This window comes from Arctopsyche grandis, chromosome 1 (genome assembly GCF_051622035.1).
Source record: "Arctopsyche grandis isolate Sample6627 chromosome 1, ASM5162203v2, whole genome shotgun sequence".
Classification (NCBI taxonomy): domain Eukaryota; kingdom Metazoa; phylum Arthropoda; class Insecta; order Trichoptera; family Hydropsychidae; genus Arctopsyche; species Arctopsyche grandis.
In genome coordinates, this window is record NC_135355.1 from 18,134,047 (window position 1) to 18,158,722 (window position 24,676).

Below are 24,676 nucleotides of genomic sequence, written 5' to 3' on the forward strand. Positions count from 1 at the left end.
TGTTGATCTTGATTGATTTTTAAATTTGTGTCGGACCTCTGATTTTTGTAATTTGGGCAGGATTCCATAGAATTGCAGCAATGAGTCGCTCTCGCTTCGCGGCTGCCCGATTCTTGAACGTGGCTTGAAGTACGAATGTTGCAGGAACTTACAGATTGTTCTTTTGGATAATTACATTTGATACAAACGACCTTGCAAGATTTACAGTTCTCAGTATCACAATTTTTAGATTCCATTTTTGATATATTGCTCTGATACAATAAAATTAATTTAATGATTGAATGTCCAAATGAAATACGGACAATTGGAAAAAATATTCAACTGCCTTCTTTTGTTTTATTTTTCGTGTTAAAATATTTGAATAATAATAATTATAATCTGCTGCAATATATTTCTATTTAAACTCAAAAATAAATTTATATTGTCGTTGTACAACGTATCGATGGCTTGGTGCACAGATTTAGTTGCTGGAATAATTCAGGTTATTCCTTTCAAGGTATTCCAGCATTTCAGCATCTACAAACATAAAATTCCACACAAACTTAAAATTCGACAAAAAATCAAAAATGGACATACAATATCTGTGCATCAAGTCATCGATATGTACAGCAGATTTAATCTCATATTAATTAAAACCAAAATTTGTGTTATAAAGACATATGTATGTACATATTATACATGTCTACCAGTGAAACTATTATCATAAGCTAACAAAGTAACAACATAATGTCAACTGAATTTTTCTTCATATGAAATGAAATTATCTGCATGCTAAAACATCAAATACAAATCTCAATATCCATAGTACTCAATATGGTCTGTGATGGGAAAATACCAGGGCTGTGGAGTTGATTCAAAATTTACCGAATCAACTCTAAAATTTGAACGATTTTAGAAAGATCGACTTTTCTTGCCAATCTTTATGTATAAAATTATTATTAATAATAAAAATAATAGTGATTTTAAAATCACTAAAAATTGACATGTAACCCAATCTATTGAATTATTGGTAATGAAAAAGGTATAAATAAAAAGTAAGTACATTCATAGTGTACATACATATGTATGTGTATGAATTTCATACACAAACAATCAATTTAATAAAATTATATTAAAAATTCAAATATACAAAAAGTATGCGATGGAGGCAAGAACGGATCCACGGGGGGGGGGTAATGGGTTAATTACTCCCCCCCCCCCACATTTGCACATTTTCGAAATTATTGGTCTTTTTTGTGAAACCACATGACCATCTGAAACGGCAACATGGATAGAAGTTCGAGAAATCCTAGTGTTCGTTTCGGGAAAGAAAGGGAAAGTTTGACCAATGGTCAAAATATAAATTTTAATTCGTTTGAAACTTTCAAGTTATAATAACTTATATAGAATAAGAAAAAATATTTTAGTTTTGTTTTAAAATCTTTCATGGACCTGCACCAACAATTCAACGCTTTCGTTGTATATTTTTATTTATCACTTTTTGAAACATTTTTTTAATTCGTGACGTTTTTGTTCACAAAACTCGAAAGCTGATAAATTCATTGTATTTAATTAAAAAACATAAATTGCCTGTGGCACCTTTGTTTTCTTACTTATATTTATTATATTAAAAAAGTTTTATTTTTTATTTTTTAGTTCTTATAATTTTATTTTTATTCAATTTATATACATATATGTATATGTTTTATTTTATTTTATTAAATATAGCAATAAAATAAAGGGGCGCCAAATTAGATATTTACCAAGGGCACCAAAAACATTGCTACGGCTCTGGTTATGTGCAATGTGCAAGAGTCACATTTCTTTAAAATGGAAGTGTTTCCTACTAAAAAAATATTGTTATACTGTTTTTTTAATACCCCCCCCCCCCCCATATTAAAAAATCCTGGATCCGTCCCTGGATGGAGGAAACAATCGGTTTTGGGCACAACACATCAATTCAATGCAATTCAACGATATATTTTATATACACATTATTAAATTTTAATTTATTAGTAGTTTTCTTCAATAAAATTGAAGACTCTAGTTCAGAGCATCGCAACGTGTGTACCCGCGGCATACTAGAAGCGTATAGCACTATATAGATCTAACGCGTGCGAGCGAGATCGCGTGTGAGGGTTGCGATACTCTGAGGTCTAGTTGACACATACCGTAATAAAAAAAATAATAAAAAAGGAGTCGGAGCCGGTTGACTTCTTACGACTCCGACTCCGCTTGAAATGCTCCGACTCTGAAAATACATATGTACATATATGTATGTATATAATCCATGTACATACATTGTTTTCATGGCATTTTGTCCAAAATAAATTTATAATTGATTCGTGACTCTTTCATGCGATACACCTTAAATAACACATGTAAATAAACTGAAGTCATTAAAATACCAATAGAATACATTTTATATAAATTTGATATATTTATTTATAAATATATTTTTATAATACAGATGGCAATGATTCAATATTCAAACAGTAATTTGACATGTGATTTTAAGTCTTTTGACGATCCTGCAAAAAAAAATATTATCAATGTAATATACGAAATTATTATATAAATTATTTGCAGCTATGCCAATAATATTTACCGGATTTTAATGTATTTCGTAGTAGCTTCTCATATTCGACAAGACCTAATTTTTTTTTGTGATACTAAATGGAATAGCAGGCAAAGCAATGTATTCAACATCTTTCTTTCTAGTTTGGTGTTCTATCACAAGTTTCTTTTTAGATTTACAATCGGGTATCAAAGGAATAAAGAGTCTTTCAGGAGACATTTTCCACGAAAGCTTTTCTTTTCCTACAGATAGACCGTCGGAGCGGCGACTTTGACACTCGGGCAAAACAGGAATAGACAGCGGATCCTGAATAAGAATTTCTCGTCCCTGACTTTCATAGTGAGGGTGACCAGAGGGCCACGTTTCGGGACACGGAGACGAAATACAGCCATTCCTCTTGACATAATTTTCAGACATATTTCTGTAATTATACAAATACGAATTTCCCGTATGATATTTTTATTCTGATTTAAATGCAGTTTCAATTGTTTACTCGTAAGTAATTTGAATGTGGGAGTTTAAATAAAATCTCTAACATATGTTAAGTATTTTTAATATTTAATTTCCCAATCTTTCATCATTTCTGTATACTTAAGATTTTTGTGAAAAATGTTTTTACGATCTATTATGATAAATGTACTAGTACATCTAATATTAAAGATCTTCAATATAACACTACCACGTTAGATAATATAATTTCGACTTTATCATGTTCAATATATTCACTTTAGAGACAGTCAACCTAGTTTTAAATTAAATCGACTTTAAATAAGTGTATTCACACGTATAATAACTACATTACAATTATAACGAGTGTTATATATTCTCGCTTTGCCGGCCAAAAAGTTTCTCTCGACTGTTCGCTTCAGTCTCGCTCTGACACTACGATGAGATTCACGCGTACTCACATTTCGATCGGTTTCGACTAAAGCAGCATTTTATGAAAATTTTCTATTTCTGGAAAACCAAATTTGCTTCGACAGTTTCAAGTCTACCGCCTACGAAATATGTTGACCAAAATGGAACGATCTTACTTCTTCGTGGCTGTACTCATCACATTAACGATTGGTAAGTGTGCATTTTATTATTTTTATGTGTATATTTTTAAAGCCGTTTTATATATCTACATTCATAAATACATAAAGATATGTAGATCAATATTTAAAAGTCCGTTGTCTCATAAATTATGCATTTAATTGATGTGTTTTCGAGATTATAAAAAGAGCTTAAATAAGAAAGATATGGTTCAATAAAATTTTACATACGAATCCATATTTAAAAACCAGTTATCTGTAAAAAGAATGAAATACCTAAATGCACAGAATTAAATTTTGTTGAATTTTGATGTGATATTTAAATATATAGCGGTCATTCTTTTCTTAATGGAAACACGATACGTATAGTATAACTTTACATATGTGCGTATATCCTTTAATTTATTCATTTAAATTTACAATAAGTTGCAATAATAATTAATTTTAAGCAACATCAAATTCTTAGATATATCATCATCAAATTTTCAATAACCAGCAGCGTAGATTAGTGGTTAGCATATATGCTTTCGAACATAGTGGTCAAGGGTTCAAGTCCCACTGGTTGCTACTGGCCAAACTTTGGTTTGTGACTCTAGGCCGATCGTTTCTCATCAGAGTTTGTCAATTTATCTGATTTTCATTGAAATGATTCTAACAAATTGACCCATTTCTTGCAATTTTCGAGTTTTCAGCATCTTGAATTTCGCTGATTCGTATGAAAATGCTACAAATTTATTCATAAATCTCTCAGAGTTTTTCAGCATCTCGAAATATGACGATTTATATAAAAATAAATGCTCCAAAAATTTTAGTTTATCAAAAATGTATCCGTAGATGTCTCTGTGATGCTTTGTTAAAATTATTTTAAAAATGGTATATCGATATTTGTAATTGACCAGGAAGGCGCATTGTTTGCGCACTTTTCAGGTCTTCCTGGTATATATATATATATATATATATATATATATATATATATATATATATATATATATATATATATATATATATATATATATATATATATATATATATATATATATATGTATATGTATGTAAAATAATTTGGTATTATCTGTATCCATGCAGCACGGTGGAAATTCTTCATTTTCCGGCACTCAAATTAAAATTCACAGGATGAAAACTTATCTGGAATCATCCCAAAATATTTTTCATTTATTTTACGATTTAATTTTATCATAAATGATGGGTAAAAATTGATAAAATAGATGATTTGTATGTGGCGCGCGCCGCGACAGTTAACACGACAGTAGTCTCGTATGCCAAACACAACAAAACACATCGATAAATTGACGATGATGTAAATTCGCGATGTTGACATTAAAATCTGTGCATTCTATTCAAATGAACATGTGACATGTGACGTGAATTTTATGACCCGTCCTTATATTGAAAAATCCTTTCTCTTTAATCTTTTTTACAACAATGTGTTGTAAAAATAATATGCGTAAACAAAGTCTTTATAGAATAAACAACGAAAAAATACATATTGATCAAAAATTTTTGTTTACAGCACTACTTTTCTCAGTCTATAAATTAATAAGCCGTAATAATTTAAAAATAAATATGTAAAAATAAAATATGCAGTAAAAACTATAAAGTGTTGTTTGACGAATATTGTAAATTTAAAACAATCATCTGCAAACCCAACCCTATATAAATAATAGAAGCAGTTCGTACTTTTATAGCAACTCACAAATAATAAAATTTGGAATTAGCCACATATTATTTTTTCAAGTTCTGTAATATTCGTTTTCACGAGCAGGTTATGCATCGTAAAATAATCGAGTAAAAAAATTGTATTAAAACGGTCATAACTTTTGAAATATACTTGGTATAAAAACACTAGATTTAATTCAAATGCAATTCAATTAACATGTTTATTTCAATTTATTGTATGTATTGTGTTTTCATTGGTTATATACTCTAAATCAATTTTAGTTGTTACCGCAACCTAAAATTATTTAATTGAAAATAAAAGTAGTATATATTTGTATTAATACATATATTTACATACATATACAATATGTAAAAGTGGACTAGGTGACGTCATATCGATTCCCCTCGTATCTTGCTCGCACACACGTAAGTAAGACTGTGTGTCAAAAACAGGGAGAATTTCACCACACGCCACTGATATGTATGTACATATATACATATATTTTTGAATATGCATATATATGTATATGTACATTTGTTTGCTTATCTTTTTGTCCACTCTGCAAATCCAAAGTTTAGTACCACCAAATTAGATATTTTTATTCTTTCAATCTAATATATAATTTCGAAAGAGACTTTGTAAGAATGTATGTAATGTTGTTTGGTAACATCGCTAACAAATCAAAGCTTGTATGACGACGATATCGATTCCGCTTTCTACGTCGATCCTATTTCCGGATTACTTTTTCAGTTCCGTTTCTGGATTATTTTATCATTTCTAAATCCGGATGCTTTTTCGATTCCGGATCCCGACTACTGTTTCAGTTCCTGATCCCAATTACTGTTTCAGTTCCGGATCTCCATACCTATTTCACTTCCGGATCCCGATTTGTTTCAGTTCCGGACCCCGATTACTGTTTCAGTTCTGGATACCAATTACTGGTTCAGTTCCGATTCCGGAGGCCTTTTTCAATTCCGGATTTTGATAACTGTTTCAGTTCCGGATCTCGATTACTGTTTTTTAACAAATCACTGTTGACAATTACTATACTTATTAGTTTTATAACAAATCACTGTTTATTATTAGATTGCTCATGTTTAAGTGGTTTATATTATAAACTTGTGTTGTGCCCTATGAAATTTCAACGGGTGGTATCGGAAACAAATTGATACATGATTTAAAATAAAGTTACAATACGTATAGTAATAATTAATCGGAATCGGAACTAAAACAGAAATCGGACGAGTCAAATCCCCGCGTATAGAATACTCGGCTGTGATTGGTTCCCCATACTTGTGGTTTTTATATATATTATACCGAGCGAAGGCGGGTAAAACCACTAGTATTTTATATAGGTAGGACCTATGTACGTATGTACATATATTACATAACTTACGTTAGCCCAAAAATAAAATTTCCTGAAAAAGCGCATTTTTTTTCACCCTTCTCTCCAGTAAACATCGTTAGTAATTTCGGCTAGTAATCGTGTTTAAAATAAACTTATTTTCAAAAGTAAATAAGTATCATACAGTCCATAACTTTAAAGATAGATTTTCCTAGACATTCATTCAAATTAATTGAATTTAATATCTCATACCAGTCAATATAATACAATGTTGTGTTAAAAATTTATTCATATGTATATTATTTATTTTCTTGTTAAAAATAGTTCAGCTATGAAAATCGAACATTAAATAAAATATTTTTTGTTATTTAACACGTCCAATAAAAATCAAAGTTACAATCTTCCTCTCGTAAATTCATAAACTTAGCCACTTAACCACCAATTGTGTTTATGTATGTACGTACAATAAAACGCTATCATTCATCAAAATCTTCCATTAAATTTAATTTAATCTAAAATTTCTGTTACGAATTTACAACTTAAACGAAATTACAATAGTGAGATGCTTGATTTAATTCCCTCCTGTCAAAAATATACAATGATGATGGACGTTTACAAGTCTCCATATCTATACATATTTAATTTTCTCAGTGTGATACATTTAGAACAGTAACACATTAAAAATTCCATTGAATTCACATTCAATCTGGTTACATCAAGAATGTGCATTTAATTATTATATACATATGTATTTATATGTGCATATGTACTTGGGTCAACAGAATGTGGTAATAACTTATTACAATATCATACTATGTACATATGTATACATACACTATGCATACAGTTAATTTAATATTTCCTTATGCATATTTTTTAACTAATTTTATTTCAGTAAATAGAATATGCAATAATTCTAATATTACATATATTATGCGTGTCATTACTGCTAAGGAGGAGTCCGACTCATATGTAATAGTCATCGTAATTACTACTTTTGACCGGAATGATTTATTGCGGAACTTATAAATTCAATTACATATGTACATACATATACATATGTATATGTACACGTGTTTTTTTATAAACATATGTATGAACGCATGCATATTAAAATATCTATATTCTCAATAAACAGAAATATACTCGTATATGGCGAGATATTAAATTGTGATTGATAAGTTCAAAATATCAAGGTTACAATTGGGCTATTATACAATAGTGTATCAATCCACTTGATCACAGTTTTGAGATAATTGAGCTTGAAAGAACAAGTTCAATATCAATAATAATTAATACACTTTTGTTCATTCATGCAAATTGCATTGTATAAATGATGCAAAAATTTGGAAAAAATTTAAAAACGTATATTTTTTTGCAATAATACGTAATCATGTATTTTATTATTTAACATATTTACAATTTTATCAAAGTGACGTTACACAATCGCTCCAACTTGTCACTATCGCTTATCAAATAAATAAAATAAAATATAATACAAAATTTGAAACAAATTAATTTAAAAATTTATAAAAATAAATACATACAATATTTAAACACATTTACGATCTGATTAAGCAATCCTTCAACCAGATCGGCATATTTTAGATTAAATAAATAAAAGTTAACAGAAATCTAGTTGAAGAGCTTGATTTCCTTTGTGGCAGGTGACGAAGTCATCAAATTGGTGCGTGCCATAGGAGAAGAAAACAAACTGTAGCATCTAATGTACCTAAGTTGGCTGGGAACATTGTAGCTAAATTCCGCAAGAATTTGAGGATTGCAGAAATGGCTCAAATGCTCCCTAGTAGTTAAAATGGTTGAAAAGCTCCCTCGACTTTGAACTGCCACGGGCAAAATTATTTAATTATTTTGTTCCACTCTAAGTATTTATTCACCTTTATTCTTAGAGTTGTTGTTTTTAAACTAAAGGAATCACGATATCCTAAGAAAAATTTTCACCACCCAAATTTATTTTCTCCGCTAATCTCATGGGATTAATTCATATGTATTTCAATTCATATTCAGTTACGTATATATGTATGTACATATAATTTCTGGTTCATTGTGAATATTATCCAAAATAGAGTATTATAACCAGATAAATGTTATAATAATAGAAGCGCCCTTTCGAATACATTTCTTGTTTCAATAACACGCGTACCGTTTCCATAACTACGCAATATTGTACGAGTATGCGTATGCTAGCTGTCACCATGACGCTTTCATGAAAACTTTCATATGCGATGTTAATTGAATAACATGTTACTTAAATGATCAATTTACTTATAAAAATGTAACCAATGTTGTTTATTGTGTGTTTTTGAATGCATCGTGCAAATTTTAACGATGCACTTGCCCATTGCCCTTACCCAAAGAAGTTTTTATCGGACATACGTGGAGCACCAAGCATCAAATACGACTGATGCTAAAATTATTTAAGAATGTCTGTGGACAATCGTCACTTGACAACAATATAACGCCTAAAGCCACTTCTATTGTTATAACATTTCTCTGATTATAACAACGTTCCTATGGTGATAGATAAATTGGTCAACATTGAATATTGCAAATTCTTAACTAACAAAAGTTCCTTCCAAAAGGCCTCTCCAACACGCTTCCACTCGTCTCTGTTTTGCGCAACACTCATCCATCTCATTCCGCACATTTTCCTAATTTCGTTCACCCATCTTCCTTGCGGTCTTCCTTTTACTCTTTTGCCTTCTCTCGGGTACCATTCAAGCACTTCTTTTGTCCACCTTTCGTCCATCCTCCTAGCTACGTGACCCGCCCATTGCCATTTCAATCTCTTCACTCTATCCACTATGTCCACTACCCTTGTCATATTTCTCACCCACGTGTTCCGCTTTCTGTCTTTCCTCGTTATGCCAAGCATACAGCGTTCCATACTTCTTTGAGTGCATTGGATTTTATTTAGCATCTTGGCGTTCAGTGTCCAAGTTTCACATCCATACGTCATCACTGGCAAAACGCATTGATCAAAGATCCTTTTCTTCAGGCAGAGTGGCATTTTTGATTTAAAAACAGCATTCATCCGTCCAAATGCACTCCATCCTAATTTCATACGTCTCTTTATCTCTTCATTTTTACTACCAGACATGTCAATTATTTGACCTAAATATAAATAATTATTTACTACTTCTACTGGTTTATCATCTAATGCAGCGGTTTCCAAACTTTATGCTACTACGCCTCCCTAAAAAAAAGTTTTTTTTCCGCACCTCCCTACCTTTTATTTTTTAATAGATATAATAATATAGACACGTTTTAAATAATAAACCTTTATTGAAAAATAAAATACTGAACTCTACAATAGACAGAATAATAAAAAGGTTTTGCTATAACATAAATTTATACGAACACGTACATATATTTATTTTTATATTAAATTACTAATTAAACTACATCTAACACATCAAAATTGAATGTGAAGGATGTTGTTGTTTATTGGCACAAAGTTTATCAAATCTTGGGGGCAATATGGGGAGTGCCACTCGTAACTCCTTTTCGACTATTAACCTGGCTCGATATTTGGTTTTCATTGCAGCTAGTGCCGAAAAGCCCGTTTCGCATAAATAAGACGTTACGAACGGTAGCAGCACTTGCATTTCTTTGCAATACAAAGATTCATACTCTCCACTAGGATTCATCCAAAATTTAATTATGGTTTCATTTTGAAACTTTTGTTTTAGTGAGCTATCGCATGATAATTCTATCAATTTTTATTTTTCGATGGTTGTCAGCTTGAATTCGTCTTCTTCATTGTAGTTAAATGGATTCTGTATCCACAAAAACTTTGAGAAATCAAGGTCTTTGAAGTAATTGGAAAAATGCAGCACTAAAACATCCAAGTGGTCGGTAAAAATATTTTTACTGGCTTCAATATTGGCTGTGGCCCAGAAATCTTTGGAAAGTGAAAACCTATCCAACCCATTCTTTTGTAAATTTGATTTCCATAACTTTAATTTTTTAATGAAAGCTTTTACTTTGTCTTTTTGAACAAGTGTGTGTGTATTTGTGATCCCTGCATTGATTTATTTAAACCGCTCAATTTTCCAAAAATTTCAACCAAATAGGCGAGTTTAACAATAAAATTATCGTTCGTCATACAAAGGTGAGGTATAATTAGCTTCCATATCAGCACACAGCTTTGCAAACAGCCTTGCTCTTAAAGGACTATTCTTAATGTTGTTTATATTTTTAATACTTTTGTAAAAATGCTGTTCAGTTTCTCGCTCATATTTTTTGACAATAGAAAGACCTGCTTTGTATGTGGTGCTTTCTTTTTGATCAATGCTTTAAGACCGGCTTTGTGTCTGGACATTGAGTGAGCTCCGTCGGTACACAGTCCAATTATTATTGTATGTCGTTCACAACGCAATTATTTCACTTTATGTCGTTTTCTTCAACAAAACGGTCTATTATATTAAAAATTTCAATGGATGTGGTCTTCCCAAGAATGTGTTTGCAAAATAATATATCTTCTAATATATTATTATCCGCGACATATCGAACATATGCAACTAAATGGGCATCTTTAGCTAAAACAGAGCGTATGCAAAGGCGCAATTTTTAAAATCTTCTTCTCCGGATTATTTTTTATAGGAATTAAATGTATATATAAAAATGAAAGAAAAGTAAAAATAAACATTCATGCATTGAATTTTTACTGTTAAGCTACGATATGAAGTTTTATTTATTTGTAGATATTATGGTATGAAAATTATTTTTTTATTAAAAAGTTTTGGCGCCTCCCCTGGCAATAGTCCGCGCCTCCCCTGGGAGGCGCGCCTCCCAGTTTGGAAACCGCTGATCTAATGGGATGCTATCAGGCATGCAATAACTATTGAACATTAGTTTGGTCTTATCTACGTTAATTTTTAATCCTACTTTTCTACTTTCCCTGTCCAGCTGTGTTAGTCTGTTAAGTAGTTCAGCTGAATCACGAGCTATTAAAACTATATCGTCTGCGAACCGAAGGTGACTCAAGAAACGACCGTTGATGCTTACTCCGGCTGTGTCCCACTCCAAGTTCCTGAAAACTCCCTCAAGCACCGCATTGAATAACTTGGGCGAGATTGTATCTCCTTGTCTTACTCCTTTTCCTATGCTAAATCTATCTGTACCTGAAAAAATTTTAACCGAAGCTGTGGCATTCTTATATATTGCAGCTAACAGCCCCACATAGGGTTCCGGTACTCCCTGTGTTTGTAGAGCGTTAAGTACTGCATTGTGGCTAACTGTATCGAAGGCTTTCTCATAATCGACGAAACCTAGGCACAATGGCCGTTGATATTCGTTGGCGCGTTCGATTAGTTCGCCAACTACTTGGAGGTGGTCCATTGTGCTGAAATTTGCCCTAAATCCTGCCTGTTCTATAGGTTGGTTCTCGTCGAGGATATTCTTCAGCCTTTCTGTAATAACCTTCGTGAAAAGCTTGTAGACCGCTGAAAGTAAACTAATGGGTCGGTAGTTCTTGATATCGCTTTTATCACCTTTTTTGTGTATTAAGATGATAGTTGCGTTGTTCCATCCTTCTGGTATAGCTTGGTTCTGGATGCATTTGCTGAAAAGCCTAGCTAAGATATTATTTAGGGGGGAGCCGCCACATTTTAGTAAGTCAATGGGAATATTAACTTCCCCTGGGGTTTTACCGTTCTTTGCAGTTTTTAGCGCGGCCTCTACTTCGCTAGGCAATACTGCAGGAACCCTTTGGCCGTGTGTCGATTCCAGAGCGGGGAATTGACCGTTGTTGTTCTCGTATAGTTTTGCATAGAACGTGTAAACTCTGTCTATGATTTCTTCTCTATTCCTAATTATTACTCCGCTCTCTGATCTGATTGCGATCATTTGGTTTTTGCCTAAGAAAAGATCCTGTTTGCACTTTTTCAGGCTACGGTTATTCTTAATGGTATTTTCTATTAGCTTGCTGTTAAAATCCCTGACATCCCTGACTATTCTCTTTTTAATTTCCTTATTTACTAGATTGTATTCTTGCTTATTATTATCCCTATCTAAATTCCTTTTATGCTTAATTAGATTTTTTGTTTCCTCTGAAATTTTGCTTAGCTTAATCTGTTTCCTGAGTCCAACTAATTTCTTACCTGTTGAGGTTAGAACCGAACTAATTACAGTGTTCGCTACTTATATCTAATTTACTTAAAACACTAACGTCTTTAACGGAGTGCAGGGCATTTGTTAGGATGAATGCATCGGGTACAACTAGTGTTGTACCCGATGACCTATCATCTCAAAGGGTGTTGGCATTTTAAGTTATTAAATAAAACAAAATTAAAATAAATGTGTCGTCGGTCGTGTGTTCGATCCCCACGTGGTTGAATTTTTTTCAAATGCCTTTTAAATATATTTAATTAAATTTTTGTATTGTAATTATTTTATATGTACCTACATATAAAAAATATACAACACCGATAGAAAAATTAATTAATTTATTAATTGATTTAATAAATTTTCAGTGGATGGCGATAAATTCTCTGCCAAGCGAAAACATTAGTAGCGATCAGTATATATAGAAGTTTTTTTTTTTTTTTGTTATTGTATTCGTATATACATTTTGGCAGTGGTTTAGCTGTGACGTACATATGTATGTCTAATCGAAACGACTGTTATAGTACGGCGAGCGTTATCTTAGACAGACACAGATGGAATAGCGATATTATATATACATATGATGATATGTTGATACATATTTATTTCCAAGAATCTCAAATATACTACATACATGCTATTTCATAAAGAGCGTTCAAAATCTCACGAAACATTTAAGACAAGAGATATTCCACCCGCCAGTCTTGATTCCTGAAATGGCATTTTTAAATGTGTACCCGGGTTAAACTTTTCTTACGTCATTTTGTTGCCCCTTAAATGTGTCGCCACAGACAGTTACTTGTTTAGCATGTTTATGTATGTTCATATAATGCTGACCCTGTCTCCACTTAACGTTCAATTCGCTATCAATTCATTGAATTTTATATTCACTCCCCGGGTAATCAATATTTAAAATTTTCTGCATATGTATACATACATACATATGTACATATCCACGTGAATGTTTTTTTGTAGATCCTGTTGAAGATCAACTTGAACCAAGGTAGATGTTCGTGAAAATCTAAAACGCGCCTAATGTAAAATGAAATTGCGCAATAAATTAATTTAAACCATTTGTACAACAAGAACAATGAACCTTTAAACGTTAGACGTATGTACATATGTAACCGTAGGTGTTCTATTTGACATTGCTATTGTTAACATAGATTTGTCTACAAATAGGTTGTCTACAACCGGATTTATTCCAATAGTTCGATTTAAGAGCTTGTAGCTTTTTTGCATAAATTATAATCTAATATTATGGTCCATAGATAACGATCGACGCCATCGGTTTAATAAATTTCGTTGCAAACTGCACTTTATATGTAAGTCGGCTTCAAAGATTTGCATTAAAAGCTGCGAATTTAAATAATATTCAAATAAATCCAAGTATCGTGATAAAGTGTGCCTTGATCAAATATTATTATTGTATTGCCATTTTACCGGAAAATTATCTTAATATATTATTCAAAAACATATATAACAATGCTTGTCTTAGCTTAAAGGACGTTCGCCTGGTTGCTATATCATGTTTTAAATATATTAGCTTAAAATATCGATTAAGCGATATTTTTCCATTTGAATTGTTGGAAAAGCCGGACTGACAGGCGCCACTACAAGTTTGTATTATCAAAGCGTGAAGTGAATTTCAACTAGACCACTAATGAGCCATTGCGACTCTTTTACAGCGTCATCATGATCACATTAACCAGAACTGGATTATTGTGTCTGTGCCGGTATTGTAATGAGATGGACGAACGATTTATGGAGCGCAACCAGAAAAAGTCACGATGATATACTATTAAAAATTACTCTAGTACTGTTTATTAATTACCAAAGCGTGTTGTGCAACACGATTTTACGATTCATGATGAATTCTTATGAGCCGTCTAGTTTCAAAACCAGATAAGTCAGTTTTTAGAAATTTTTCAGGAACAAGGAAAAACTTATAACTAGCTTAATTTTTATTTTTATTTTTTTAAATATTTTATATAAACTGGTCATAGATGTTTACATCCTTGACTGTATTTTCATTTCTGACCAATAACTAGTTTTTGAAAAAAAAAATGTAATTTTGGATCTATCTAACCAAGTTTAATAATGTATCTGGTTTTGCAACCAGCGTTGTGGATCTATCTTGTTTTGAAACAAACTATATCTGATTTATATGAATTTTTGCATAAGTTTGCGGCTCACGAGGGAACCTCCACTGGGCGATCTATCTGGTTTTGTTGCAAACTTCGAGACTTATCTGATTTTGAAACAAACCTTGACTTAAGCTAAGTAATTCAATAGGATGTAAATTGTTTTGAACTTTCTTACTTGGCCAACATATGGATCCGTATTTTGACCTAACAAAAATAACATAAAATGAAAATTGAACAAAATGGATCTATCTGGTTTTGAAACTAGACGGCCCTTATGTGAGCAACTAACTTTTCCCTATTTTCGAATAAGTACATATGTATATATGTATCGTGTTATAAATATATACATACATATATATGTATATAAGCTGTTATGAATATTTTTACAATCATAAAATATTCACTCCTATTAAATTTTGAAAATACACTGAACTACCTGTAATTCAGAAGCCTGGAAATAATATTTCCAATTCAGGCTACTATGTACATATATTACATACATATGTACATACATATTCTTTAAAATTGTGATACTCCGCATATGATACATACAACCATACTGAGTATTCCAAAAATACCGATAATTTTCACTAGTGGTACCATCGATAATAAATCCACTACCGGTAGTACCGGAATATACCGGTATTGATTTACTTAAGGAAATAGTGCAATAAATTTTAATTAATTATTAGATAATCATTATTTATTTTAATCAATTACTGTAATTTTTAATAAATTACAAAATAATGTGTTAAGTCCATACCCGACGAATAACCGATCGGCAAGTGTCAAAAAAAAATTTTTTTGCCACCCCTTATTTTTTTAAAGCAAAATTTTCTAACGTCAAATTTTGTAGGTGGTTTTAAAAAATATATTTCGTTCTTTCCCTGTCCAGCTGTGTTAGTCTGTTAAGTAAGTCAGCTGGATCGCGAGCTATTAAAACTATATCGTCTGCGAGCCGAAGATGATTCCAGAAGCGACCGCTGATTTTTACTCATGCTGTGTCCTATTCCAAGTTTCTGAAAACTCGCTCAAGCACCGCATTGAATAACTTGGGCGAGATGGTATCTCCTTATCTTACTTCTTTTCCTATGCTAAATTTATCAGTATCAAAAAAAAGTTTACAAACTGTGTCGAAGGCTTTCTCATAATCGACGAAACTTAGGCACAATGGTCGTTGATATTCGTTGGCGCGCTCAATTAGTTTGCCAACTACTTGGAGGTGGTCAATTGTGCTGAAATTTGCCCTGAACCCAACTTTTCTGTAATAATCTTTGTGAAGAGCTTATAAACCGCTGAAAGTAGACTAATGGGTCGGTAGTTCTTGATTTCGCTTTCATCTCCTTTTTTGTGGATTAAAAGAATCGTTGTGATAATTAATATATATATATATATGTAATTAATATAGGGAGATTTGACCATTTAATGAATCAGAACTTAAAGTTCAATATATTTAAATACTTTCATTTTACAGTTTGGGAATGCGTAATGCTTAAAATTTTATTATAGAATACAAACATTTTACTACATATGTATGTATGTATGTATGTGTACATATACATATCTCAAGTTAACATTATCATATGTGCGGAAAGAATATATGAGTGTGTTGCTCTTGGAATTAGGCCAGTGGTCGTTTCCTTTTTTTTCTTACAGTTTTTTGCGACCATTTTTATATACTTTCGGTGATAATAATATACATAAAATAAATGAAATCAAATATATAAATTCAATAAATAAAACGCTTTTGAAACATAAATATTTATCAAAACGTTGGCGCCTCCACTTATTTATATGTATTTATGTACATCTCGCACGATAGAATTTTCTATCACTTTTTAGTAAACCCATTTGCATTCAAGTTAATGACATCGAATTATTTGTCGTTGTAAAAACGTGAACGTATTACCATTTTGTCCAACGTATCGTTTCCCATCGTCATTAACGGCAATGATTCGTGGTCAATATGAAAAAAATACATAAAAGCACTCGCAATGACGTGGTTCTTCATTCAAAAGTTTCAAGTTTCAAAATTAAAAAAAAAAAAACTAACATGGCAATACAAACAGATTTTACAAGTATCAATTTTTTTTTACATCTACATATGTATTATTTTAAATTTTAATAATAAGTCAAATTTTAAATTGTTTGACGTTTAATTAGATAACATTCTTGCGTAATTACAATATGAATTATCAAATACTGTTTCATATCTAGTTTTGCAACTCTTATTAGTCATCGACCCATTTTCCAGGATAATGCAATTGTTTCCCTTAAATGCAACGCGATAAAGTATCACAGTGCATACAGTTAAAAATTATGTAAAGTAGCTCTACATATGTACATATGTATGTATAATGAAATTTTCATTTAAATATAAATAAGTTGTTATACGTTATATTACTATTCTCGTTATACGCTTACATTAATAATAGTATGATAATTTCAAAATGATCTCACATAACAGGTGATATTGTTGTTCAAATTTCTTAGAAATTATTATTATTAAATTATATTTGACTCAAAACATCGAGTATCTTTACGCTCCGTGTGCTTCACACAAAGAACAAGGGTGCGTCATGATAGAAATATACATATAATAGATAACTGTTTATCTCTGTTTATGTTTTCAGTGACTATTTGCATACGAAAATCAAATGTTATACACAATATAATTTTTTATAAATTGATCGTGTTCCGCCATGGCTGATCGCTGAACTTCAATGGGACAATACCCTCGTAAAAATGTGTATCTTGTGTATTTCGAGATCATATAAAATATACTGACTCTAAGATAGGATAATTTAATAATCAAAATAAATAATGAAAATTTCTGCGAGAGTGTTAATAACCCTTCAAATGTCTAACATTGACATATTTTGATCTACAAAGAAATCGCGTTTCTTCTATCAACATAAATTTAAATCTGAATGAAGCTCACTTTAACTACAATAATTAAGTAACACTTGAGTAACGCTATTTATTCATCTGTATAATAAAATTTATTCATTATTTTTTTTTTCATCTTTCTACTCTTTATAAGGGTTTGGTGCAAGCGCTCGACAATCACCAGACAGACTGAACGACAGATAAACTGGATGGCAGCTTTAAACGCAATTCTCGTCTTCTCGAATGATAGATTGCACATCAGATGACGAGTAATCTTTCGATGTGCACAGATGCAATTATTAAAATGATAATTATTAAAATTGTAATTATTAAAATTGAGTTGGATTGAGTTGAATAAGGCAAGATTCGGAAATTATCGGATCTTGCCGTATCAAACTCGCCAGAAAGATCCAACTCAATTTTAATAATTACCATTTTAATAATTGCATCTGTGCACATCGAAAGGTTACTCGTCATCTGATGTGCAATCTATCATTCGAGAAGACGAGAATTGCGTTTAAAGCTGCCATCCAGTTTATCTGTCGTTCGGTCTGTTTGGTGATTATCGAGCGCTTGCACCGCACCGCTTTATAATTGTTGGTGACAAAAATAATGAAGTATGCGTAAAAATAAATGTATATATAATAATATATATATATGTACATACATACATATGTATGTGTAATATTTTACGTTAAATGTTTTCATAAATTCAGAGAGTAATAATAAAAAAGCATTTCAAATTCACTTTTCTTGCATTGCGTATAAAAATAATGGCCAGCTAAAGACTTATAAAAACTACTTTCACTTTTCATTTCCCAAGCAATTCGCAAATTGTAAAATTTTATTTTCGATTTTATATATGTATGTACCTATATATGTACATATATCAAGTATTGTACAATTGTTCATATGCATTTACATGAAGTATGATTTAATACTAGCTAAAGTTATAACTTGGCCTGGTCAACGGTTAAGATAGTTTGTAATTAATATTTAGATTTATGGTCATCTTATGGGCTCGTAATGGCAATTTGCCTTCAAGAATAATTGGGGGAAAAAATATGAACTGAAATTGTCTAATGCGTCACTTGAAGGTCGGACATAATTAGTGTCCTAAATATCAATTGACATTATACTGTTTATTAAAGTTACTGAAACACTTTCATACTGAATTTATTACATGTACATTTGTACACGTGAAAATTATAATATGTACATATCCACACCTGCATTTATACATACATACATACATATACGTTATATATTTATACTTATGTATGTTTGTACATTTATACAATACATTTATATCATGACATTTTCAATTATCGCAACGGTGTATATTTATACATGTATTAGTCATCGATTCCATACAAATTTGCTTCCTACGATATATCATATCTTCAAAATGAAATAACGCCAAATCCTCTTGCACATATTAATCAAATTACAAAGAATATCTATTTTCTTGTAACTGCGTACTTGGATGCTTGAATAATTCAAATTCGTATTTGACAAGTTTTTGGCTTCGTTCTTATGAAACATGACAACATAATATTGTAGAAAATGAGGAAATGAAGAAAATGTTCTATCACCGGCTTAATTTAATTTTTTCTCTATTGATATAAGAATTGTGATTTTTTTTTCTGCAAAATTAATCACATTTTTACACACAATTTACTCTTTCAGAAACAAATACATATGTATGTAAACTAATACATTCAAGTTTCAAAATTATATACCGAAAAAAAAGTGGTGCATGTGCTATCGATATTCAAATGGTGTTGATTTAATTACAAATAATTTACCTGTCGCATTTAATGAATGCATTTTTTTTTTTGCAGTCACCAAAGCTTCAGATGACAATTGGAACGTCGATCAAAATAGGTAAGGTGAGAAAAAATACATAGTATTAATGATGCCTTCACGCCAACATATATAAAATAATTATGATTTTCAATAATATCTGTTTATAATACATATATTAAATATATTTATGTACATACAAATACACATGTATCGCAATATTTATGACTGAGCAGTCTTCTATGTACATATGTACATACATTTGTATTGATTGAATTGGGTTGAAATTTAACTTTTCTCGATATCGGAATTTACGTACTTATTAAATGTATCATTTTTTCTAAAAATCATCTCTCAGTTTTGTCGGTCAAGCTAGCATACAATGACCTTGTCTATTTGATTTGTTGTGCAAACCTTCAAGTGTTGGATTTACTACCGTGACATTAACCACCCCATTTGCCAGGCTGTCAGTTAATTTTAGAATTTTGGGTCATGTTCGTTAAGCTAAAATAAATTATCATATATGCATGATGCTGTCGCCATAATTAGGAACAAGATTAAATGAATAACTACAATTATTCTTCAGATATTCGAGATGGCTAAATTAAAAAAAAATCTTTATATTCTAAAACGGTTGATATGTAAGTACATACATAATATGTATGAAGATAAATAAGAATATTTATAAAATGCTATGTGTCAGTGTGTGTTTTTAACACCGTGGGTGGGCGTCCTTGTAATGTAACATAATAAATGCATTGCAATAAATTTTCCACCAAGTATGTATTCCGGATTTACTAAATCAAATATAATGTAATTTAAAAATTATTATGTATTATCTTTTAAAAGCACTTACATATGTATGTGTTTGAATATATGTATGTGCCCTCTACATACATGCATATACAGTTTTTATAGCTGATCTCATGCTATTGTTTCAGTGGTCCATTGAAATTCATCTTATGTAAATTTAGTATTTCAAAAATTAATGTCGTTTTAAAGTCTAAAATTAGTATTTCATGCTTTATGGATTCACCGGTAGAAGTACAGATTTGTTAAATTTTCTTGCCTTTTTTGAGCCATTTACCAGTTAACTTGTAATGGATTCCCTAGTAGTAATTAGGGATTGCAAAAATACCGTAATTTCCGATACCGGTATTATCAAAATAAAAAAGCACAATACCGGCACTATCGGTACTTTCAGTATCTTTTTTTAATTCGGTATTTTTAATAATAAAAAAAACATTGCTTCCGATGTCCCGAGCACCGCTGGCATGTTTCAACATGTTTATTGAAAAATACGCCAAACCCAAGTATACAAATACAGGATATTCGGATACTTAAGCTTATCAGATACCCAATCATCGCTCACTGGAGATGCAAACGAAGACTCAACCATCAGCTGGAGAATTATGTAGTTGTTGTTGAAAGACAAATTATATTTTTATACGACTATTTTTCCATACACTAATTAGAAAAATAGTTGTGCCATCATCGTATATGTATATATCGTACTGAAAAATGTACCAAATAATATATTTTATCACATTTTCAATGTATACGTTATATCTTTAACTCAAAATCTAGTATTGATGTGCTCAAAGTGAGTATTGGAATCAATTGTCAGATGTTTTTCCTATTGATTGTGATATTTTATTGCTTTAAAATACTTATAATTAATTGTCTAGCGAATTTTAAAAGTCAAAAATATATTTTTTCTTACGGATTTTTTTTCCGTGCTATTTTTCATGTATTTGGCAAATTTTTTATTAGGTTTACCACGTTTATAAGGATTGGTTTTCTATCTCAGTATTTTTCTTTTTTTTATCCAAATGTACTAACTGAAGTGGTAATTGCTATTTAAATGCTTTCGTTGTGTATACGGTTGTAACGCGAAATCTGTTAGGTGCAAGCGAGACCGCTGTACTCACAGAGTACAGCGGTCGGACTCATATCTCGTAAACGATCACCAACCAACAAAAATCAATATCATATTCGAATTCAGTGGGTCAAAGTTAGTAAAAATTGGTTAGTCTCCGCTCCGGTAACTCAAAAACGTGATTTTTTGTTGCTCAGTGTCATTAAAACAATTTTACAGACGTGTAGCGTGAAAATGTAAATAAAGAGATATCGAAAACAACTTATAAAATAATAACTAGCTCATAAAATAATATAAAATATATACGCATCGGTCTTATAAAATAATACAAAATATATACGCATCGATCGTTTTCGTAGTTTTTTGCCATGGAGATATCGTTTTCGATATTGCAATCCCTAGTAGTAATAAAATAATATTAATTATTAAACGGTTAGAAGAAATACCATACAATAAAACATTTTTTGAAATAAAATATGAATAGTTAAACTTTTATATTCATCATTAATGTAGAATTATTAATTTAAAAGACACAGGAATTAAAAAATGAAAGGGAAACACTATAGTTGCTAGATATCCTGAGGTTGTTGACTAGATGGATTTTAAGTTAAATAAAAGCCCTGTGACTTTATTGAGTAACTTTTTTTGCTGTTTACAACTGATAACAATATATTAATTAAACCTTTAATGTATCATTTTAATCCACGTGGCTAACGACCAATACATGACTTACTATTTTAGTGTTTCCAAGTGTTTAGTTTTTTCCAAGTTTAATATTAAGGAAAGATAAAATTAAATACCATGTTTCAAAACAAAATCCTATGAATTTGGATGAAAAAAATAATTCTAAGTGATTTGAGTATTTATTTTGGTTGAAATTTCGTCTGACCTTTTCCTTTACTAATATCCGGCACTTGAGCGAATTACGAGGTACAAATATATAATCGAAGTATGCACCAGCTGCTGTTTGCATCCGCAGACAGGTTTTGCAAAACACAAAGCTGGAATGCAATTCTGGCACTCTTAATATAAACAACGTATTTATTACCCAACATAACTATTCTTCTTGGAATTATATGCACTTGTAGTTCTTGAACTAGCGATGGAACTTCAAATTCAAATTTAAATATACATTTTAATTTTAGTTCAGTTGAAGTGTTCCGGTAGCAATTAATGATACATCCAACAGAATATCAAACCTTAATATACATATGTACATATAACAACATTTTACTTTCTAAAGAGAACTGTAAAAAAAAACTACTTATTGATAATAGCTCCATATGTCCCACTTGACAATATCTCACCCACTTAGCATGCAAATTGTACCACTGCACCCATTACTGATCGGATACATTGCATAAATAACACAATGACCGCAACCTTTTAGCAACTGTGCAAAACAAACGAATGCGTGAGACACAATCGAGCAGTGCATTAATGATGACATCATTAATGAAATTCATGATATCATTAATGGTGATATCATCAATTGCATTTTTTGGCCATGCACTTGAAATTTTATATGTTGATAGTGTTATAGACAGTGATATATTGAGATTTGTTACGAAATTTAATTATTCGATATTATGTAGAATTAACAGTAAGAAAAAAATTATATAATATTACCAATAAGAATCAACCATAATATACAATATAAAAAATATAATACAACTTAGTTATAAACGACGTTTCAATCGAATATTCACGCTCTTCTTTTTCATTCATCTCTTCATTATTTTTCATAGCCACTTGACATTATAAACAACATATATGTATATATATGTATGTAAATAAATCGTAAACATGTCATCCGATTAATTTATTTATATGTTTTTTATTGTTTGATTAATGCAAAGCTCTAAACGTTGTGGTCTGTTATGCGACAGAATTAACATTATCAATCAACTTACAATAAATTTAAATTTAATATCTAATAAAAGTACTTTATTAAATTAATTTATTGATACAACTCAACCCTGTATATCAAATATGCATTAGTAATAAAATCTCATTCAATTAATCGATTTCAGATTACAAGTTCTACGTAATCGACGTACTTTTCGTGAAAGCAAATATCCAATCGAATCGGCTCATCAAAGCGATTATGGCCTGAGAATCATCAGAAATTCACCAGTTACAAATAAAAATTACTATAGAAATTTGGACACAGACGATCCGTCATCTCCATATAGTCACAACAACCCTGTTATAATAAGCGCGCCAGTTAGGAAAATATATAAATCCTTAGAGAACCCAGCAACTTTCTATAAAAATAAAAATTTATTTAACACTACTTGGAAAAGTTATAAACCAAGATTGTCAATCAACTCAAATGGCTATAAAAGCGTGACAAGAAATAATAGAATGTATAGACCCAATGATAGTTTAAAGTTGAATAGTCCTCAACGAAGATATCCAAAATCTGAAAGTATGTCTGTCGATATAAAAGGAACTACTTTGAAAATTCATCCAAAAAGTGTAACTAAGGAAATAACATACACCTATGGTGGTTCTTCTGATAGCATTTCTGGTAAAATGATACTAATTTAAAATTTAAAAAAAATATTAAACACAACGATGCATTAACATAGTATTCATTCCAGGCTATAAATCAAGATCTGAAACAAATAATCTAAGAGATAAGTGTATTCGGTGTCCTGGTGAACGAACATCGATAGCATCCAAAGGACGAGAAAGAATCATATTGGAAGCTCCTGCTCTAATAGGCTGTCATGGGAATCCTGTTTCTGAAGGAGCACATTTTAAAGCACTTTATGGTCCGAATATTGGAACTTTACTAAAAGAAGGAAGTCATATTACTGTAGGAAGTATCGTTGTAAACAATCAGGTATGTAAAGAAGTGAAAATCATACAAAAGTACATATTTATTTTTATACCTAAATATATATGCATGTTGCTTTTCAATTCACACTTACACACTTATGTACATAATAACTCATTTTAGACACAGCAATTGTGTCAATATCGATACAATGTGATTGTACGTCGATGCCCAGAACTAAATCTTTCTTCTGGAGTAGAATCAATATGTCCTCGTGGGGGTGCTTGGGGTTCTGTGTGTCGTTTCAAATGTTCAGGTCCTGGGCTAGCTCCTCGTTTAAACGGACCTATGCGAATCAAGTGCAAAGACAATTTAAATTGGTCATCTTCTCCACCAACTTGCGAGGGTATGTATAATATGTTATAGT

The 24,676-nt window shown here is 31.0% G+C and overlaps 2 protein-coding genes across 4 annotated transcripts in view; one reads left to right on the top strand and one right to left on the bottom strand.

The window, feature by feature from the left end:
* LOC143912339 (uncharacterized) overlaps nt 1-24,676 on the bottom strand; it is a 976,232-nt gene that overhangs the window by 106,490 nt on the left and 845,066 nt on the right. The gene's annotated exons all lie outside the window — the stretch shown is intronic.
* The window catches only part of msb1l (protein), a 31,572-nt gene continuing 10,320 nt past the window's right edge, over nt 3,425-24,676 (top strand). For all 3 annotated transcript variants that reach the window (XM_077446376.1, XM_077446383.1, XM_077446359.1), the window contains exons 1-5: nt 3,425-3,625; nt 19,624-19,666; nt 23,498-23,997; nt 24,071-24,315; nt 24,433-24,655. In XM_077446376.1, the coding sequence (XP_077302502.1) occupies nt 3,565-3,625; nt 19,624-19,666; nt 23,498-23,997; nt 24,071-24,315; nt 24,433-24,655 (1,072 nt within the window). In that variant the 5' untranslated portion in view covers nt 3,425-3,564. The remainder of the gene's footprint in view (nt 3,626-19,623; nt 19,667-23,497; nt 23,998-24,070; nt 24,316-24,432; nt 24,656-24,676) is intronic.